Here is a 21187-nt window from a genome sequence, read left to right as displayed (position 1 = left end):
CCTGAACGAGAATGGTTTGGGCATTGGAACCACTTGTGTTTTATTTTGTTTTTGTGGCTTGCGTGTTAGTTTTGTATAAATAACTTTCTTAAACGGGACATTGGAATTGGAATACTCATGCGTGTGAAAGCCTTAGCTGTTAAATAAATAAGTAAAGATATCATCTTTTTCACGAGTGGCTACAAAAAAGAAACATGCTGATCAGCAGTCATCCGGTTGGTTGACGATGAAACTCTATCCGCAAACAGCAACTCACACATGAGCGAGTTAGCAAACTCGCCCTGTTCCACTGACCAAAGTCAAAGAAGTTTGACGGCAAAACATAAATTCGACAGGCGGCGAAAAGCAAGAAGACAATCGAAAGCGAGTTGACACAGAATTGAAACTTGTCTGTTGAGCTTAACAGTTTTCTCGATGATGAGTTTTTTTTTGTTGCTGTTGCTTCTCCTTACCATTCGACAGTGTTTTCCCCGGTGGAAAGCTTTGACAATAGAAATGCTCCTGTTTTTTTCATTTAACGACTCACACGAGACAGAACCCACAAACACCAACACACACATCAACACCCACACCATTCTCCAGGGAACGTGTGCCAGAGCTTTGGACACATGGGACGTGCTCGAAATTAAAATCACCAACTGGGTCGTGCCCGAACATTCGCTCCGTTCGCTCGTTACGCGCTTAAGAATGTTGTAATAAAGATGGAAAATTTGACAAGATTCTTTACATCGTACGCTGCGGGCGATCGTTGGCATTCACACGGCAAGGGCACTGCGGTGATGTGAAGGTGGAATGGAAAAATCGTGGAAAATAATCTGAAAACTGATCCCCGGAGTGGTACGAATGGAGTTGACTTTTGGAGATTGTTTTTTTTTTTTCATTGCTACTGCTGCATGTTTCTTATTCTTTACACTTGTTTAACTTTCTTGTTCTTGTTTGTTCCCTCGTTCGCCTCAGCTCCTACGAAGCTTAGTCGACCGCATTGCTTCTAGCTGGGATGTTTTGTGCCATTTTTGCTCCTCAGCAACACGGGTGTATTCTTTTGTGCGTGTTCCAATAGCGAATCGATACCTGTGGATAGTTGAAAAGTTTTGGATTCCGACAGGCGGATGGTAAGTTGCAACATCTCAATGGGACGTCCTGCCATGTGTTTACTTATTTTGCCCACACATTGGTTAGATGCTGAAATTATTTTTGTCGTGGCATTTAGTTGGTTTAAATGTCAAATTTTAGACTTTATTTAGCCATTTTTTATTGACAGATAGTAATTTGGAAAAAATCACTTCACAGCGCCTAAATGTAGGCAATGCGCATAACAAATTATTCATAACGAAAGATTTTACGCAATTTTCTTTTCGTTTTTGCCAAACTTGCGTCACGCATCGACTAAAAAGCTGCCCCGCAATTGAGCTATCGCGTTGATTGCTAGCATCTGTGCAGTTCGTCCCACCGAAAATGAACCAATTTATATTCCATTTTAAAGCGATTTCTTTAATTAAATCAAAATTCAGCAGCAGATGAGCTGTTTCCCTTTCGCTGAAAGATACTGATGTCTGACAGTTCTTTCACCGCACGCCGCTAGTGCGCCCATTTACTCCACGCCAGTTTATTAACTCAGGCGGATGGGACCGAAGGTGTGGAAAGCGAAATCTTTTCCCTCATCACGCACTCCATCAAGGACAGGATATTTAACAGAAGCACCCAAGGCTCGAAGTTTCCTTACGCAGAATAAACTTCTTTCAAAAACGCGGGACGCAGTAACGTGCCGCGTCTGGAGGCAAGTTTCCGTCCACAATTTTTGTTGTTTGTTGATCCCTGCAGGCCACTGGGTTTGTTTGCCGCGGAAGGGGCGGGAAAAGTTGCTACCGAGCGTAAAGATTGCGACGGTTTCTTCAAACATAAATGGTAACAAATATTTACCGCAAGGCTGGTTCGGGGGTTGCGTCCCGTGGGATTCGTGCGGAAGTATACGTTGAGTTGACGCAAAAGTTGAGCTGGGCTAGGAGTTGTTCGGGCATGGAGTTCACCGGAAGGGATAGGGATAATGGATGGAAGAGACGGGTTTTTTTTACTGTTTGTTATACTGTAAAAAGAATTATTTATTCTTCGTATTTTTTGACTCTTCTAAGTAAAAGTGTTCATTAGTCATCACGCCTAAAAGTATACTACTGTGCAAACTTTTTATTACAACCTCGGAATGTGTCTGTCATGTGCTCACGCTAACGCTCGTGGAGAATAAACATTCGTTGAAAACCTTTCCCGGCGCTATGAACTCACGTCATTCATTGCTTATGCATATCCCAACTGAACTGAAAGACCTGTGCTAGGTAAATTAAAACTCTGTCATCAGCTAAACGCATCAAAAAGAATGTTTTACTCACTCAAAAGAACTTAGACCTTCTTCTCGATTGCGTTGGAGTTATTATTATGATTGAGTTTTCTCTTTTTCCACATCTCCTGTTCTGCCATCTCTCCCACCACACTCCAAAGTCACCAAAGTTCAGCAGTAACTTTTATCCCTGAACGACTGCGAGTCTCGGAGTGCATGGTGTGCCGGCTCGGTCGGACGATATGACGATCTCGGGCGAATGACAAAGCGAACAGAACTACAAACCACCTGCAGCTAAGCATACCGGAAGCACGGCACTGGCAGGTTCGCGAATTTGTTTCGTTTCAGCTTTGTTTGCTTCCCGTTAGCCACTAGTGTCGCAAAGGGATGAGAGACAAAAACGCAAAAAGCACAGAGGTTTATCAAAAAACCGTTGAATTATTCATGGAGTGTTCATGATGATCCGCGAATATCCAAACAAGGGCTGCGAGTCAGTTGGGTGATCATCGTGATAGTCGGTGACTACTGTCCCGGGAGCAGGTTTGCTATTTTTATAACGATCCGGAAGATAAATCTTACTTAAGTTATCCTGGGCTCTCGTATGTCCATTAGAGATCGTGGGCGGAAGTTGCCAATAAAAATAATAAAAAGATTATTAAAGTAAACAGCAGATCAGAAGCATGGAAAATGTAAAGTTTTGTTTGCAATAAAATCAGACATACGGAAAAGCTCACAAGGGAGAAGTGGAATTATATAAACAACTCTGTACGTCTCTTGTGTTTTGTACTACAAGTTATTGTATTAACCGTTTCTAGAAGCATACGACATATTTAAGAATAAATATTTTTTTTCTAGCCACACAAAAAAACCCAAATGAAAGAAAAGTAACCTCCTGAGGGAAAATTTGCCCAAAAGTATGCAATTTGCATAACATCCAAACAATTTTCACATCGTGATGCTGCTGCTCTTGACAGACAGAGCAGACTCGCATCTATTTTTGACGCGTTCTGCTGAAAACGTACTCCAAACCAACATTTCTTATCATTGTAATTGTTGCGCATTTTTATACAGTATAGCAAAAAAGAAGTACAATTCGTGCACGGTTTCATTCCTGGAAGCAACATATTATTATATCAAACCGGTCTCCCTTAAATGTAACATAAATGTCCGGACGTCTGACACGAAATGGCTGCAGCTATAAATAGTGCGCTCTTATTTCATGCTTTCTTGGAGCAAAAAAAAAAATGGCAAAACACAAAATGCTATCAAACGTGGGCAGGGTGAAATCGGCAGGGGTTGATTCTATAAGGGTGGAAAGTACGGGGCGACGCTATGATTGGATCAAAGACATCATTTCCTGCAGGGAAAAGTGTGTTTCTCGTTTTATACTTTTTTGCCCATCCTTGACCACGCTGGTACCCTTTGATAAAGACAGCTAGCCCGGGATGGGCAAAAATTCCCTCATCCCTGTCACGAGGCTTACACAATCCCAAAAGTATCCTTTTCTCTGCCACAAAAGTGCCCCAGAGTTTGATTACAGCGTGGTGTTTATATCTTTTTTTTGTATTATAGCCAAAAAAAAAAGAAGCATCAAACCTCAACGGAACTATTCCACCGAATGCTGCGGGGGTGGGTTTGGACGAAAGACTCTCGAGACGTGTACCCGATAAATGGTCGAATGTAAAATTCAAAAGAACCGACCCCCGGGTGGGTTCATCTTCTTCGCATGCGAGATAAAATACGGTTCCGATTCGTCGAAACAGTTTGTGTCGCTGGCAGGGCAAGATCCTTATCAAATTTCGACCACGTGTGGTCAATTCGGGATTGGGATGTTCCATTATGGACGGACGTTGTTTCTATAGCTTTCAACTGTACGAATGTGGAGCGATCCTTTCGCCTACGAATAATCTGGCACGGAATTTAATCCTTAAGTGTTTGCGATAACATACATTCCATTTATGGAAATCGGCTCGATCGTCCTGTTGTTGTGCAAATGTTGGAATTCAAATATCTTCATAATTTGTGCTAGCACTGTTAATAAAGTTGAAGTATTTTTCATCTTCTAAACATATTCTGTTGCTTCCAATTACTAACGGTCGATTTGAATTTTCCTCCCAAATATATAATAACTTTTTGTTTGACTTCAACGTGTATGTGCTTGTAGCAGAGCAGCCGGGAAAAAAGTAAATGAATGTCGTCTCATTACTCCCTTAATGAAAGCCTTTATCGCCCATTATTATGCTCGGAGTTTGTTTTTGCAGCTTTATTTATCGTCACTTTACGCACTCCAACGGCTCCAGCACGTCGATCGCAAACTGACCCTTGGCCTGAATTCAAGCATTTAACGAAAAAAAAACGAAAGGGAAAATGGTGGATCGGCAAGCTTCACAATGCCGTAATGGACTTTCCACAGTTTGGGACAGTGGCGTTACGTTTTAATAACTCCAAGATATGTTTTTTTTCGCTCCTGCACTGTATTCATCCACCATCCGTGGGAGCGGACCAGCCGGGTGAACTCTGTCCTTCCGAAGTTGAACCGGTTTATAGCAAGTGTTTTTTTGGTTTTTTAGTTCTCCAACAAGCCGGTTAGCAACAGAACCCGTAGTCGCTTAGAACAACAGAACAGGGAACCCTTTTTGTGTGTGCACTTCAACCCAAACCCAAATCAACCGTCTCCGGGTGGTTGAGGCTCAAGGGATTTCACCGTATTATTAGAGAGTTGGTTCGAGCGAATCTTCAGCTTTTCGGTGACGTGTTCAAGATGGGTCGTTAAGCAGCATGTTGACATAGCATTGTTTCAATAATTCCAACCTCTTTTCGCTAACGGTCGGGGGAGGGAAAGCTGTCACAAAAACCGAAACACCGAAGAAATTAAATAAACGAAACCATTCCTATCCCAGGAGAGCGGGAAGAATAAATGTATGTATTTTCCCAAAATCGATTGTGCTGCCACTTATTGGTAAAACGGTATTTGGTTATTAAATCATTCCTTCCTGTGCTGGGACTGACGCGGGAACGGAAGCATACACCCCCGTTCAAGCTTTACGCTTTCCAGCAGCTTTCCGTTTCCTTGACAAGGTTCTGGAGAGCGCGATTATACAACTGTCGGCCAGATGCCAAACAAGCCGCCGAATATTCCGCATGTTTCTTGCAAGCGTAAGTGAATCTAGCATAAAACCTATTCTCGTGCTGTCTAGCTTTATCGACCATTCGGTTCAAACAATCTGTCGAAAGCTGTATGAAATAGAATAGAGAGGTTTTAAGGCAAGGATGCGAATGGGATATTATGTCCACCGTACGTGTACTTACCTTTGTGCCTGTAGGCAAACATAATGCTTTCTGCACAAGTGCAGCACGCAGATGCTTCTGTAAGGCATCCTTTACATTGTGCTTGTAGACACTGTTCTTTGTCTGGTCCAGTTTGAAACGCCGGAAGTAGGGTAGCAACTGGGTTGCATGCCATCGTGTGGCTTCGACTGTTGAAAGCTGAATAAAAATGAGCAGCAAATACATATGAGTTGAAGAGAGTATGAACAAAATGAAATTTTATCTTAGCACACCTGAATCAGCCAAATCAGCCCCATGGAAGCAATTATCCAAATGAGTTTAGCTTGCATTGTTTTACTATGCGTTTACTACACAATGCAGGAACTTTTGTGGAGACAACCATTTTTATCTCAGTGGACTTGTATGTATAGTTTGTAGTCGCAAGTGCTATTAAAGGAAGTTAAATGGCCCTTGTGACAGATTTGTAAATAAAATATGAGTAAATATCACCCTATCATGTTTTTATTTGTCAAATATAGGCTCACTGGGATTGTAATACATGTAAGATTACAGTCAATTATTGTTTTTGAACGAACTTATCTGGAGCAAACGATGCGTTAAGTCAAACGCTCATTATTATCGTTACTATCGCTACTACTGCTCTCTTGCGGTGATTTTTCGAAATAATGGACAGTGTATCTATTCTCATTTTCATAACAATTACATGTAACTATTTCATGGTATAATACGGTTCTATTGGATTGATCGGATTGGATTTGTGATAATATTTTTATCAATTAGGAAAATTTGTCATCTAGAAGAAATTGGCTAGAAATTGGACCCATTTAATATTTTTTTTTTTCATTAAGGGCGGACAATAAGGCGAAGAACCATAATCACCAATAATAAATAATAATATAATAGATAAAATAAAAATAGGTTCCTAACGATTTGTCCATAAATATGATTGAAAAGCCTATCATAATATGTTTTGTAGCACCAGTTGCATACCTTTAGGCGTTTGATTTATTATGTATTGCAAATGCCTGCTTCTGCTTCTAAAACATTGGAGTGGTTTCTAAAATGTTCAAACTTTATTACTACATAAACGATTTTACGATTGCAAATCACAATTTGACAATCTTTCATCCGGCTTAATTTGCGTCGAAAAGTGACACTTAATTGAATGCCATGTTCAATCCGCCTTCCAAGAATACATCATTCCAGAATATTGAATATTGGCCACTCGTGTATCGTTAAGTGATTTATTGAAGCAACAATTCCCTTTCCTTCCCCAGCAATGCGTTAACTATTGCAGCAGACATTTCTCCGTTGCGGTAGCAAGTTCGTCCAACCCCTTCAAATATTCCGGTTCGGCCGCTTCCAGACACTCCATCGAATATTGCTCATGCTCGTGGCAGTTGTAGCTGAACTCGGCATAGAAGGTCCCCTCAAGATCATTTACCTTAGCGACCATTTGCTTCAAGCACTCGTCGGAAAGCTTGTGTGGATGCAGAAAGGAACGGAAGAAGGATGCAAAAAATAATAATATTTTGATCACTTTCAAGCATGCACTTGACAAATTTGAAACATGTCGCCCTGTTACGTACCTTGGCTTGTTTTGGGAAAGAATTTGCTTTCGTGCAGAGTGGATTTCGCAGCTGGTTCTGCACGCCGTACTTCGCTCGATGTAGGTAGAAAGGTTTCTTCGACCAGTCAAAGTCCAAATCACGGAATAATTTCATCAGCTGCTTCACATGATCCGTGGCTGCTTCGGTGGGTGTTGTCTAGGGGGACGATGTAAACCCAAACCGAGTGCATGAAGGATGCATTTTCCAAGTTCACTCATACAGGGTAAGAGGGATTGAGCTACTGACCTGTAGTAGACAGACGACTCCCAGGGCAATCAGCGAGAAGACCAGTCTTAGTTGCATCTTAATAATAATCTGGAGAACTGAAGCATCTGCAGTGTGCTTTTCATATTTATACTCTCGTCGTAAATCTTGCTCGTAACGTACCGGTGCTGATCGTTGTTTAGACAAGCCCGTCTTCGACCCGTTTTGCATATGATGGAAGTAAAATTAAATTCAAACAGAAACTCCTCTGTTTGCACAATCAGCGTGGCACATTGTTGTTGCACCTTGCCCGCTGGAAGCTCGACCGGTTGAGTAAATCTTGGCTGACTTTGATGAATGCATGGCAATGCATAACAACGAGTACCGGGGATGGAAAATACAACCCCGATCTGGGATGTCAGTGTAGTTGCAAACTGATTGCCTCGGGTGATGCCTCCGGCACTGTTGTACGGTTCGGGTACATGTAAATAAAATTACAACTTCTATAATCAGTTGTACTGTGTCTTGTTCGATGCTAGTTTTGGGGCACATACCTTCCCCGAAAATGTCCCCGAGGTGACCGGGTGCATCCGTCGGTGCCCGGTGCTTACCTAGACTCGGCACCTTGCCAACGGATTCGGAAGTGTTTCATTTTTCCCAGGGCTTCCTAGCTGAAAACAAATAACGAGCAGGAGGATGGTCGGTACGGGACAACCCCGTAACCGGATCTTAATGCCCTTTCAGATTCAAACGAATCATGAATAAATTTGTACTTTATTGTCGCTACGTGCCACAGCGCATTCGGAGTTTCATCCCAGGGCAGGCCTTGTAAATCAGGAATAATTTGGTCCTTCGAACCACTACGGCTACGGTGGGTTAAGGAGCGACGAGACCAGTGCGAGAACATCGGACGTGCTTTGCGCTCACTATTCGAGCTTCCACCGCCCGAAAGAAACAATCGACAAAAAGGGTCAACCATGGCAACGGGTTGAGTACCACCGCTTGGGAAAACGGTCGCTTTATGGATTATGGAACTTTTGGCTTGGATGCGTTCGTATTTGTGTACGAATGCGGGCATGTTTATATTTGTTTGATTCCGGCACAGCAAACCAACACAATACCTGTGGGCGATTGAGTGAGATGTGATGGGCAAATGTTGCACAGGGGGTACCCGTGGACGATTCATTGTAAAAGCAGTTCGAATTGGAATTTAATGTGCGTTACGTGATGGGGTTATGGGATGGTGCTTTAAAAATCTGAAATGGCACAGGTTGTTTATGGGGGTTCCGGGTCCATTGTCGGGAAGCTCCACATTCGCAACCAAGTTCTGAGAAGGTGTGATGACAGTCGATTAATTTTACTGAATATAAGTAATTCTTTTGCGAAAATCCCTTAGACACATGCATATTTTGTCAATTATGCATACTTATAGACATGTTTAAATGCCAATTAATTTAATGGGGGAGGTGCAGAGAGAGATCTTATTTATAGCTCTATTTTCCTCTCTGTTCCTCAATACCGCTGTTTTCCTGGTGACACAAATTCATATGTATTTTAAATAAACCAGATTCATGCAAACATTAAGTTTATAGCCAGGAAATTTAAATGTCCAACAAGACTTATATAGATCCAAAGAAATCAAAAGATTCATTTGCTCCATTTGCTTCAAACTACTTCCAACACTAAATTCTGTAGGAATGTCTAGTCATGTTGGTGATAAGGCATGCGAAGATGCCTCAGAATAAGCTGATTCTAGAAATTACTATCAAAACTTCGCATCTTGGACGCATCTTGGTACCTTATGTCCATCAAATAGTATGGGACTCATCTAAGTATGTCTTAAAATAGTCATGTACAGTTTTTAATCCAAGTTGGCGAAGGTTTTATTCAACATTTTCTGACATTTTATTTACAGTTCATAGAACCGAGGTTATTCTATGAGGCTCTAAAGACTTCTATAATCAGTTGTACAAGAGAATCTGCTCCTATACTACTTTGCCCAACCCTTCGTAAATGATAGAGCAGTAAACAAAAATAAAAAATCACACACACACAAGCGATCCTACTTCATACAAATCACTCAAGCTAAAACAAATCGAATACCCTTCGCTTTCCTCGCCGGAAGGTGTATGAATAAATTTAGTATGCACGCGTTTTCCGTGGTAAGTGAATGGTGTGAAAAATTTCACGATCATAAACCCACACGTTCGGTACTCCATCAAACCCGAACCCGTCAAACAGTGCTATGAATTATGGAACGTTCGGTTCCTTTTTTCACACCATTGAGCGCCGATGTGCAGCAGGTGGTATAAATCAAATATAAACTTCAAATTAACTTCTGTTTCGCTACAAACATAGGCTACAATGGTGGGTTTTTTTTGGGGAAGGCAAAAGAGCGTGAAACATTTCACAGATTGATGCAAAGTAAACGGTGCCGGTACAGGTTTTGTGGAACCGTGGGTCAACAGACCAGCGTGGATGGAGGTTGTTTCTTGTAAATTTTAACGGTAGCACCGCAAGAAAAGCACATTTTCGCCAGCATGATTTTAAAAGCGTACCTAAATCAAAACTGTTCAAATTGTTAGATGAAAATCAAGACGAAAAAAAAACGACAGAACAATGAATAAACTTCAACCAGAAGCTTCGATCGTCCGAAATGATCCGCAGTTACTGGGCTCAAGATTTATTGGTGGAAATTTTTAGCATAAATTTTCATAAAACTCTTGTCCGCATTACACCGTTTCGGCTAACGCGTGTCGTGATAATTATTAAACAAAAATCAACAGCAAAGTAAAAAAGGCACGAAACCTTGCAGAACTTCCATTTTAGTCGATCGAAGCGAATGAGAAAAGTTTCCGCCGCCGTTGGAAAATCGGCGCCGGTCGCAAGCATTGGTCGCCCCTGATTCTGAGGTGCAGGGAAATTCATTCCTCGGAACGGTGTGGAACATGGATTGGGAAGGGAAAATTAATGAGCTGTTGATTAGCTTTGAACCAGCGCCATTTTGTTGGATTGAATAAAACACAATTCACGATGCTTAGACGCTGAACAAATTTGAAATGCGAATGCGAGTTTTCCACTTGTAAACGCTTGTTACGCCGTACCTTTAAATGGAAATTTAAGCGTTTTTAACAGGAATGGTTTTTGCCGGGGCAATCATTTTATTGCCTACTTCATCACCCTCATTGCCAAATGGTAGTGGGTAGAAATTTAAGGGGATTCTTTAATCATTCTCCTCAAGGCCTTTTTTTTTTGCTTGATAAAGGAGTTGTTCATTAGTTTACTGCCGGCATACGGTGGTACATGAGCATCAATCTTTTAAGCCCAACGAATGGTGAATGATAGCCAGTGTCTTACCTGCTGGTGCGCTTGCTTTCAACAGCAGGAAACGGTTTTTCCGCTTCAAACAAAGGCTCCCACTTGCAAGGAAAACCATTCAGTACGCTGCCATTTTGCATGCTGAATTGTTTTCCAACGGAATCATCGTTACGCAAGAATCACCGCGAGCATCATGCTTGGAGCGGCTTTAAGCTACCGTTCTCGGGCCTGTTCACATGCGTGCCCGACCGGTAGCCGACATTTTGAATTCATAATTTGCTTTCCAATCGCTCGGGGCTACCTTCACGTACCACCTGTACTACAATGAACTTTTAGCTCAGCGCTGTCCGAGGCTTGCAGGCAAGGGATGTGAATAATAAACGGTCCTTCATGATGATTGTTATTCTTTGACCGGCAGAGGCAAACGAAACCGGTGCCGTAAACGTGGTGTGTCTTGTGTCGTTGCGCAGACTGCATCCGACCGTAGAGGGTTTATCATTTGCCAGTACGTCGACCGTTATACGCGATCGTTCACCTCTGGGACAAGCTGACCGGGGGCCGAGCGGGACGACTCGACTTTCCCGATGGAGAAGTCCATCCAAGGGTTTAGCCTTGGGACTTGGGATGGAAATGGTAGGAGTGACAATAAAAATTGATGGCAATACGCCAACTTTTTTAATGGGAAGAAGCTTTATCGTTGTTTGCGTTCGCCTTGGTGAAGCGGAAAGCGAGAAGCCTTTGGTTTAACTGGCGCCAGGAGAATAGGTTTTAAATCTGTTTCTGTTGTTTTCCATCCCATGCCGGATACTGTTATGTTTGCATTATCTCATCAATTTAATTTAAACTCAGATGAGTTGAAATGTGGTATTTTTGGCTGTAAATAAGTTTTTTAGTCAATTCTAATCTAAAGATGCTTGAGAAATTATTTCGTAAGATTACATTACAAAATTTACAATAATATAATAAAATGTACCGATACTCCTGATGGAATAGACGAGGGAAACATATCGACTAATGATGGAGCCACAATGGCCATAATAACCTATTAGTAAATATTTAGCTGTTAAACTTAAAATAAAGCGTCGATCAAAAACAATAAAAGAAACTATTGTTCCTGATACCTACAATTCCATCAAAGAGCCATGTGCAGGAATATAGGTTCGTCTTTCGCTTCATATCTTCATTGCTGTTTATTAAAAAAATACGTTCACATTTCTCTTCCCTTCGGAAAATGTTTCATCTTGCCACAACTGCATGCTTTCATCGTCGAGGCACGACAAAAGCCCCGTTAAGCTGCCAGGCAGTAATCATAGCCCAGGGCGAAAAACATATTCATCGAGAAATCGTGCAACTATAGGCACTCAATCATAAGGGATTAGGCATCCGCACTGTCTGCTGCCGGGCAATACGGCTACCAAATTTGTCATCCGACGACCGTACCCGGTGGGACGGGCGGTGAAGAATCTGTTCATACCGCCCCTGAAAACAGCTCCCGCTCCCGTGGGCTAGTGATTATGAAAAGTTGCCTAGCAAGTTCTCGGTGAACGTTGGTGGTTCCGTTGCCATGCTGACGATGCGAAGGTTTTTGCTAATGATTAATTTTTCAAACCCCCCCTCATTCCCCAAAAGCCCGCGAATGGATGGTTCTATCTGCGGTGTGGTTTGCAACGCCAGCACCGATCTTTGTCTATCGTTGTCGAACATTTTATTCACCTCCTGCCACCGCCAAAAGGGCAAGGAGGGTTTCTTCCTTGAGTTGAGCTAAATAAAGGGAGATGGCGAAAAGGGAAAGGAAAGTTCCATACGACATAATTCGTTTGGTTTGGTGCGCTTCAGTTCGGGCTGCGGAGGAAACTTTCCTAGGACACTGGCAAAACTCATCGGGACGTTACAATTTTGCAATAAAACACAAACAACGGGCTTTTCTCGTAAGGGTGTTTGGACAAAATTTAGTTAAACTTGGATTCCATAAATATAGTTTCATTCAATGCCATGGAAAAGGGAAAGGTTTCTAAGTATGTAAAAAGGAAGTAAAAAACTTTATTAAAATCAATAAATCAATAAAATAATTAAAAATAATTCGGCACTCGGTTGGTCTTCATAAAGCAATCCCCAAAAAACAGTTTCTATGAACTCTAGATAAGTAACGTTTTATTATTTAGTTCATTTGACGGTTTTCTTTAAGTATGTTACACTTGCAACTAATAAATCTCAATAATTCTTTAAATAGAACTATTAAACCTAAACCTAAGCAAAATCCTTCCATTTCCTCAGTGTACAAAGTGTTTGACATTATGTTTAATCATTTTATTTACAGTAATATCAATTTGTTAATTGTTATGTATTTGTACATGATTTAAACATTTTCTTCTGGGTTGTCTGAAGACAGTCTCATCACGTAACTACTCAACCGAAATGAGGTTAGTCGATGTATGAAAGCTAGGGGTCTAGGGCTGCCAATTTCTTTGACTTTATTTACCCGTTGCCAGATAGTCATCCCTTCGTACGAGGGATTGGCCTGGATGGGATTTTGGACCAGTCCCGTCGTTTGAAGACCGGCACCGCTACCAATACACCACCAAGTCGCCAGTCGCCCACGGCCCGCTACATTAGAGACTGCTATACAAAAGTAGCTACATTCAGTGGCGGATCTAACGGTGGGCGGAGTAGCCTCGCCTCGCCTCGAAGGCCTCGCTTCGGGCACCGAAAAAAACTGTTTAGTTGGAAAAACTGTATGAATTGATTTAGAAATGGACTACAAAAGCGTCGATTTAACTCTCTCCGTATGCTAGAGGGACGATAAGAATGTTTTTGGGCACCCCGTTAAGGATATAATCGGGCGAAATGAATAAGAATTATTCCGTAAATGATTCAGTTTTTATTGAAAAAAAAGGTTAAGTATTCCGCACAATCACAGAGTGTTGCTGTACATTTTTACCCAATTTGTGCTCCTTTCAATTCCCAGAGTGCGGAAGCGCAGTAATTTACCTTCGCCAATGTTTCACGCAAGAAGAATTGGGAGCGTTCGTCAAGTAAATTATGTTTTATGAACGCCCAGTGCCTAAAGGGACGACTAGTATCCCGCCTGGAAGTAACACGACATTGCTTGGTATCGGGCGACCCATTTCCGTTGTCCTTTGGGAGTGATTAGGACGGGAGGATGCATCTCGATGTAACTTCCCCACGTATACACACACATGGCTTCCCGACGGTTGACACAATGATGTGCACGGTCGGCAAATAACAACATCGAAGCAACGTCAATCTACTGCATCCGCCCGTTCGTGGACTGCTACTCCCTTGCCATCCAGAAACGCAAAAGAGCTCATGCTAATGAAGTCGGAAGCATTTTCCCGGCACCATAATTAGCGTGCTTCGGGTGAAAAGCGTATCCTTCGGTTGTGGCTTATATCACTACAGCGCGAACATTCAGCCAGTTGTGTGCCCCCGGCACAATATGCACTGGAGCGATGTTCTAAGCTCGGTGGAAAGACATTCCGCACAGTGAGCGCGAAACTCGTTAAACAATTTTCCGTTACCTTTTACTGCATCAATCCATCATTTCACCCACGTACCGGTTGCTTCTTACGAAACCTGGCGAAGGAGCGAACAAACGAAAAAAGTAGCTGCCCCCGAAACAACCGATGCTGAAGTTGTGTGGTGGGGAAAAATGCCAAACATGCAGCCCATGGGCGGTTTGCTTGACTTGTTACGCTAAGGAGGAAAATATTTCATTTTCTTATGCTTCGTTTAGATTTCGCTTCTTGGTTGGATTTTTTTTTGCTGCTGTTGTTGTCGAAAATTTCAGCATTATGGCTGACGGCTCAATAACAGTTGTACATCTGCATTTAATATTACACCGATGTCTTCCGTGCAAACGGTTTTGTCGTGTTGCTGCGTGAAATTAAATTATATTTTATTCTTCACTTTGCTTTCCGCTTCTGTTTGCCTGTCGCATTCATCAGCTCATTGGCGTTTACTGCTTTACGGACGGATTCCGCATGTTTAACGCACCGGCAGGAAATAAAAGGAAGTTAAAGTGAAGCCACAAAAGTCGTGGCGAATACTTTGAACTTTGGCTTGGTCTGGTCTCTTTCGCTCCCGTTGGCGGTCTTCATCAGTGCGACGTAATTTTTATTAAACTCAACTCACTTTACACGCCGAAAGGAAAAGCCGGTTGGAGTATGTACAAAAAGTGGGCAAATAAAAATGCTCCCGCCCGGAGTGCTTCCAGCGTTCGCGGATGAATCCGATGCACAAGGACGATGATTTAGAGGAGGAAATTTGAGCTCATTTAAAATTTATAGGCCGATAACGCCGAACGCTTCCGCTTTCTTTTCCACACGCTTTGTCTCTGCCCTCTTCTATGATGGTGCTTTTCGGTAGGGCAGTAAGGAAAAAGCTTTCCAGTTCGATTTCCATCCAATCACAACCAATGGCGGAAGTTCTATCGCGCAGGTTGTCGGTTAAGTGCGGAGTTTTTGATTGCCCTCCGTTGTGTGCGTGTATTTGAGAGTGTTTCTTTTACCTTCGGTTGGTCTTCTTTCCTGTTTGGTCACGAAACGGCCGGAAATGATCGATGAAAACGGAAAAGCCATATTAGGAAGCTTAACATGGCAGGTTGGCCGGTAACGTAACGTACGACCGGTAACGATGAGCGCTGTAAACCTGGGGCAGTGTTTCGCAGCAGGAAATTTAACCTTCCTCTCGGGGGTGATTAGGTGAAGGGGGAAAAAATGAGGAAAAAACTCCATGCAAAAATTGAAGTTTTAGGGCTATTTTTTGTAAAAGGGGTGATGGAACCATGTTTCTCTCGTCAGAAATCATAAATATATTTTCCAAAATGATCACGAAATTGTAAAACTTTAAGCAATTTGTCACTCGGATTGCATACCTTTAAGGCTGTTATGAAATTGATGTATTGATGTGACTGAGTGTTTTATGAACCCCATTCGTTATGTTTATTGTTTATTGCTATTATTTGTTTAGTTACCGGTTGAAAAGATACAAAAATAAAAAAAAAAATCCAAATTCATAAACAATTTCTCAGTTGGTTAACCGTCATATAAAAATCAACTTCAAAACCTATCGCGCTATAAGAAACCATCCATTTGCGAAATTTGGTTTCTACTGCAATATTTTTTAGATCTAGCCTGGTCGTAGGAGTTTTCTGGCCCTTAATGTTCAACCTGGAGCTAAGATGTTGATGGCGTTAGGAATAGACGAGGTGTCAATCGTCCCAGTTATGATTTTGAGAAGGAATACACACTTTGCAGTAAATTTTCTGTTAACTTATTTTGAGTTTTCTCTATTCTATCTTAGCTTCCTCGTAGTTGAGGACACCAGACTATACTAGCTATAGACTACAAATTCAATAATGGGACGCAATAACGAACAATACAAAGTTTTTAAAGTCTCTTGTCAAACGGAGCATAAATACTAACACACGCTGAGCTTTTGATTCATTCCACTTGCTTCTGGGTTGAAAATATATAATCTTAGCATAAATCGTTTATTCATATAAGCTTTTTCATTCACTCCGAAACAACCGTATGTCTAGCCATGTGAGCTAAAATGTCCTCAAATGAAGAAATCCTAAACGCTGTTTGTAAAAATCTCAATCATCAACCTTTGCGGTGAAATGAATTTTTATGAGCTTCATGACTATTCATCTTATGTTTCACCTTCTCCATACGCAATTTAGATATTCAACTACCGTTCAGTGTTTACCCCCGACCAAGCTTCAATCGAAAAGCTAAAAAATTTGATAAGATACCGTCGATAGCAAGCAAGTGAAAAGCTATAAAATTGCTTCAAATATGAAAAAAGGGCAATAAAACGATATTTTCTCCATTCCAAACGAACAGCCAACTAGGCCAGAGTAAAACCTTTATCAAAGCCCGAAAAGTTTACCATTTGAAACCGAATCTCATTTGCTCTGTTTGTACCTACGTAAAAATCAGCCCAACAGTGATTGAACCGACACGTTTCGGTGGGTTTCGGAGGGGCCCACGTTTAGCGAGGCCCACTTTGATTGACGGGACACTTTCGGCAGGTCGGAAAACAGATTTTGTCTGACCTGTCATCCCACCCATCAAAGCACACATAAATCCGGTCAAAAGGGATGTGATGTTTGCTGGTGCGCAGGCTACCTACCTTTCGGCACTGGGCAGGGCATTGGGATATGTTTGCTTAAGTAAAGGTTTCTGGTGGTACGAGATGTCCCAGATTGGGAGAAAAATGTCTTGCGGGCTCTGCTGGTATTTTGGTTAGATTGTGGTTTGAGCATGCTTGTGGGCTGTCAATGAAGGGCAGTTCAAACAAAACATGAAAGCGGTTTAAAAATGCAAATTAAGCAATCATGCAATATATTTATAAATAAATGAGATGTGAATAAAATTAAATTTGAGTTCCAGGCAGTGTTATCTCTTACAACTGGCCCAAATCGCATACCGAACAATAGCTATCCAAAATGAAATCCAAAGCGTCCCCTTTGTTCCAAACCTTGTTTGGACTGATAAGTGCTATCCTCAGTCATGTCAACACTCACTCCGCTGATAACTTATCGGCGTCTTCAATTACTATTCCTGGCACCAACACACCTCCAACGTCAATGACTAAAAGAAACTTCTCCAGCAGTGACAGTGCGTTTTTTACGACGATTTTTCTGTTATTTCATTTTCTTGTTTTCGCAGTGTCATGTTCCCACGTACTTGTTAAATCTGGCCAATAAGAGTAAGATAAGGGTGTTATCAGTCTGGTACTGTTATTGGAGAACCTTTCGACAGGGAGTAAATGAAAGATTCATATGTAAAGAAAACAAAAAACACACACCAATTAGAAACGAAAATAGACTATTTGCATTATCAGCAAAAATGGTTTATTTGAAAGTTTGATTAAAATGATTTTCCTTTGCGGAACAAAACGTCTTACCGTGCTAGATATACCCAATAAGCTTCAATTTATTCATGCTACTTATACCAGCAACTAAATTTTGGGAGTATTTCACATTTTTCATCTAGTCCTCCATGCTTCATCTAAATATTCTCATTTTAGTTATCATTAAAACTCTTCAATAACGCATAATGCGCCAAATACTATCCGTGTTATAATTGTTTTTCTTCGTACGCTTAAAAACTAAAAAAGATAATTTTTATACCATTCCAATTGAATCCTATGCCTATATCAAGTGCCAAGATGTGATGGTCTCAAAGTTATTGAATTTCATTCTCTAATTCAGATTTGCATAAAAAAATCCCTTTTGTTCAGGTACTTTCCAACTGTTTGGTCGATCACTTCTAGCTTCAACTTGCAAGAAGAACACAGAGATCACTTTGCATTCGATCTTTATCATTAGTTTCTGCTGAATTCTGTGCTATGTGGCACATGAGCTTTTCTTCAGATAGGAGAAGAAATAAAAGAAGGCTAATCGACCTGCGAATAGCGCTTGAATAAGAAAAGTTTTACCTAGTAAAACTTCAGCATTTTGACGTAAGTTTGAACAAAGTAGTTGTTCGTTAGCAGTTGCCTCACTACTTTTGTAGTGGCCATTACATAATATCTGATAAATTTGTCAAATTTTGGGATACTTGTTAGGGTAGGGTTAGGGTACTACGAAACAATGCAGGGTTTTTGTATGGGTGGCAGAGAATTCGTATAAAAAATCGTTGAATTTTGTCCATTCTAAATGCATACGTTACATCACAGTGAATAGCCCCGTGGCTTACTTCCTGTGCTCTATCCGCATGGGTAAACCAGCCACCGGAGTAAGACCCACATTGATGGCCGCAAACTTCACCTTGGCTGGAATTGTGGATCGGAATTTGTACTTGGACAGCAATAATACTAGACCAATTTTAGCCACCAGAACACCCTGCCGAAGACCTGCAGAAATTGATCAGTAGAGAAAAGGGCATTAGAGGATTATGGCAAGTAGTGTAATATGAAAGTTCTTTAACACTTACCAATACAGTTGCGTGGTCCAGTCCCGAACGGATAGTAAGCATCGGGGTCGTAATTTTTCGTGGCATCGTCGAACCGCTCCGGCGAATAGAGTTCCGGATTCGGGAAGTACTTCTCATTCATAGCGATGCTATGCAAAGGAATGACAACCTGCGTCCCTTTGCGAATGACAATGTCACTGTCCGGCACCGCATATTCGATCGTACACTCGCGGTTCAGTATCGGTAGGCCCGGATACTTTCGAAGCGTTTCCTTTATACAATAGTCGATATACTTCATCTCGTTGATGTTTTCGTACGTGATTTCACCATTGTACCGTTCCATCATTTCGTCAATTTCTTGCTGCAGCTTTGCCATCGCTTCCGGGTTGTGAGTGAGTTCGTGCAGCGTGTACGAAATCGTCAAAGTAGACGTCTCTGATCCGGCAATGTAGAAAAGAAACACATTGGCCGCACACTGTTCGATGGATAGGGCTTGCTCCCCAACGCTTCCCGCGTTACGGCGCAAATCGATCAACAGCTGGACAAAGTCTTTGCGGCTGATCTGATTCTTCTCGCGATGATCGATCTGACGCGTAATTATCTCCATGACGAAATTAATCAACTCGGTAGGCAGCGACGTAAGTCCGGTGAGCTTAAGCAACCCCGGACAGATAAACACACCGGACGTGCGGATGTTGTCGACAAAGCCGCGCCGATTGTTTACCTGCAGCAGTGTCTTCATGAACGGATCCTCCGAGTCATGGATACAGTTCGCTTCGAAGCCAAAGAACACGGAAGCGATCGTGTCGAGCACGTACCGTTGCGCAATGTCACGCATATCCACGACCGATTTTTCGTCCGCCAGCGTGTTCATCCGGTCGAGCAGCTTACCACCGACGGCCAGCAGGGTGGGTAACATATTGCGCAGTTGCCCGGACGTGAACGTTGGCGTTAGCTTCGCACGCAAGCTCTTCCACCGCTCACCGGACAGGGCGAACAGATTGGCCGAGAATGGGTCACTCTTCTCATTGCAGTAGACGCCACGATCGTGGAAATGCTGGAAATCGTTGACCATGATGCGTTTCGCTAGGTACGGATCGCGCACTAGGATGGCCGGACGGAAGAACAGGTACACACCTAGCAGACGGTCGGACGACCGGTGGTACAGATTGTTGATGGCGACACCAAACGATTCCTTCTTTTCCACAACCGTCCGCAGGTTGCCATATGGAATCTCCGGCTTCAAATGTGGCAGTCCATACCGTTCCCAGTGCGAATAAATGTACCGCAGAAGTAGGAAGATGGCGATCGGGACAAGTGCAAGCGTGTAAATAAACATTGCGTCACTGCACGGGGCGCGGCCGGTTATGACGAGTTGCGGAACGAAGCACTGTTACACTGATGGTGACCAAGACGCACCGATGTATCACCTCGAACAAGGCCACAAAACACATTAACCGTGTGCATAGCTTACCGAGTGTCTTTTATAGCATCTGCTGCTGCTGGTCCCCGTGAGAGGTGTGCGTGCATTCGCGAGCTTCAAGCGCGGGTTGAATCTTTTTGGTAGTGTGACTGCGATCAACAAATGCTTGCATGTGTCCGTGATGGTTATTGCGTGATGCACGTGGCTATATGTACGCGTACTCTGGAAGATTCAAACAAGCGCTCAGAATGGTCTGGATGTATGTTTGTAAACATTGTGAAATAGATTTAATGGTGGACACAGGTTAACAGCGCGTCGTTACATTTTAGTCGTTGATTTTTTACTATTCTTCTATTAATTATTAACTGTTTTATTGACGTTTAGGTTATACATTTGCTATAACCAGAAAATAAGATAACAGGTGTCTTTTGAAGCGCAAGGGGTTTGTCTTATTTTGGTATGTATTGAAGGCGAGTTTTTTAGCGAGGCTCACCGCGATCTTCTACGCTTTATTAATCTTAAGTTTTTGTCCTCCTGATGAATAGTTTGTTTTTTTTTCGGTTGCTTAAGTGCTGTGGAAACACACAAATCTATGAAGGCTGTTAAGAAACCGGACTATTTTGTGAAGGAAATAATGAAGCCCATTGGCTCGTTTTTGGAAAATCATTAAGTATTTAACTTGTGGCTCAATTCTCATTGTGTTTAACAAGGGTTTGATAATGCCAAAATGGCCAAAAAGGGTGTTTCGGAAGGTGCTCTTTTTTGTTTTTAATTGAAACCATAATTCTCAGGCTTAACATGAAGTGCCTGGTGGAGTATCGGTAGCGGCGCCGGTCTCCACACGACAGAACCGGTCCAATATCCCAGCTTGACTATCCGGATACGGATAATCATAGTCAAAGAAAGCCAAAAATGGCAAGACCTAGACCTCTGTAGGCAACAAAAATGAAGCACATCTCCAGCATGTAGGATAGGTCGACTTCTCAAGGCATGTGTGGCGTCATATGTGGATCAATTGTTATGATCTTGCTGTGGGAGTACGAGGTTTTATTAATAATTCATAAGTAGTCTA

At 42.1% G+C, this 21187-nt stretch overlaps 3 protein-coding genes across 3 annotated transcripts; all 3 read right to left on the bottom strand.

Annotated features, from left to right (window-relative positions):
* Nucleotides 1-5371: 5371 nt before the first annotated feature.
* LOC128711124 (uncharacterized) lies at nucleotides 5372-5946 on the bottom strand. Its single transcript, XM_053805989.1, has 3 exons — nucleotides 5890-5946; nucleotides 5639-5815; nucleotides 5372-5563 (listed from the first exon to the last, which is right to left on the bottom strand). Exons 1-3 carry the CDS (start codon nucleotides 5944-5946, stop codon nucleotides 5372-5374), a joined length of 426 nt encoding a protein of 141 aa, XP_053661964.1.
* Nucleotides 5947-6905: 959 nt separating this feature from the next.
* LOC128715924 (uncharacterized) lies at nucleotides 6906-7530 on the bottom strand. The gene is made up of 3 exons (XM_053810845.1): nucleotides 7474-7530; nucleotides 7207-7383; nucleotides 6906-7097 (listed from the first exon to the last, which is right to left on the bottom strand). The coding sequence occupies exons 1-3, from the start codon at nucleotides 7528-7530 to the stop codon at nucleotides 6906-6908; spliced, it is 426 nt and encodes a 141-aa protein (XP_053666820.1).
* Nucleotides 7531-18472: 10942 nt separating this feature from the next.
* On the bottom strand, nucleotides 18473-20159 carry LOC128715917 (cytochrome P450 6d3-like). Its single transcript, XM_053810839.1, is given in 3 exon segments — nucleotides 18473-18633; nucleotides 18714-20058; nucleotides 20061-20159. Coding segments are annotated over 3 exon segments (1605 nt in total).
* Nucleotides 20160-21187: the final 1028 nt, after the last annotated feature.

Source organism: Anopheles marshallii, chromosome 3, assembly GCF_943734725.1.
Source record: "Anopheles marshallii chromosome 3, idAnoMarsDA_429_01, whole genome shotgun sequence".
In the NCBI taxonomy this organism is placed as follows: domain Eukaryota; kingdom Metazoa; phylum Arthropoda; class Insecta; order Diptera; family Culicidae; genus Anopheles; species Anopheles marshallii.
This window is presented reverse-complemented; position numbering and strand designations above follow the sequence as displayed.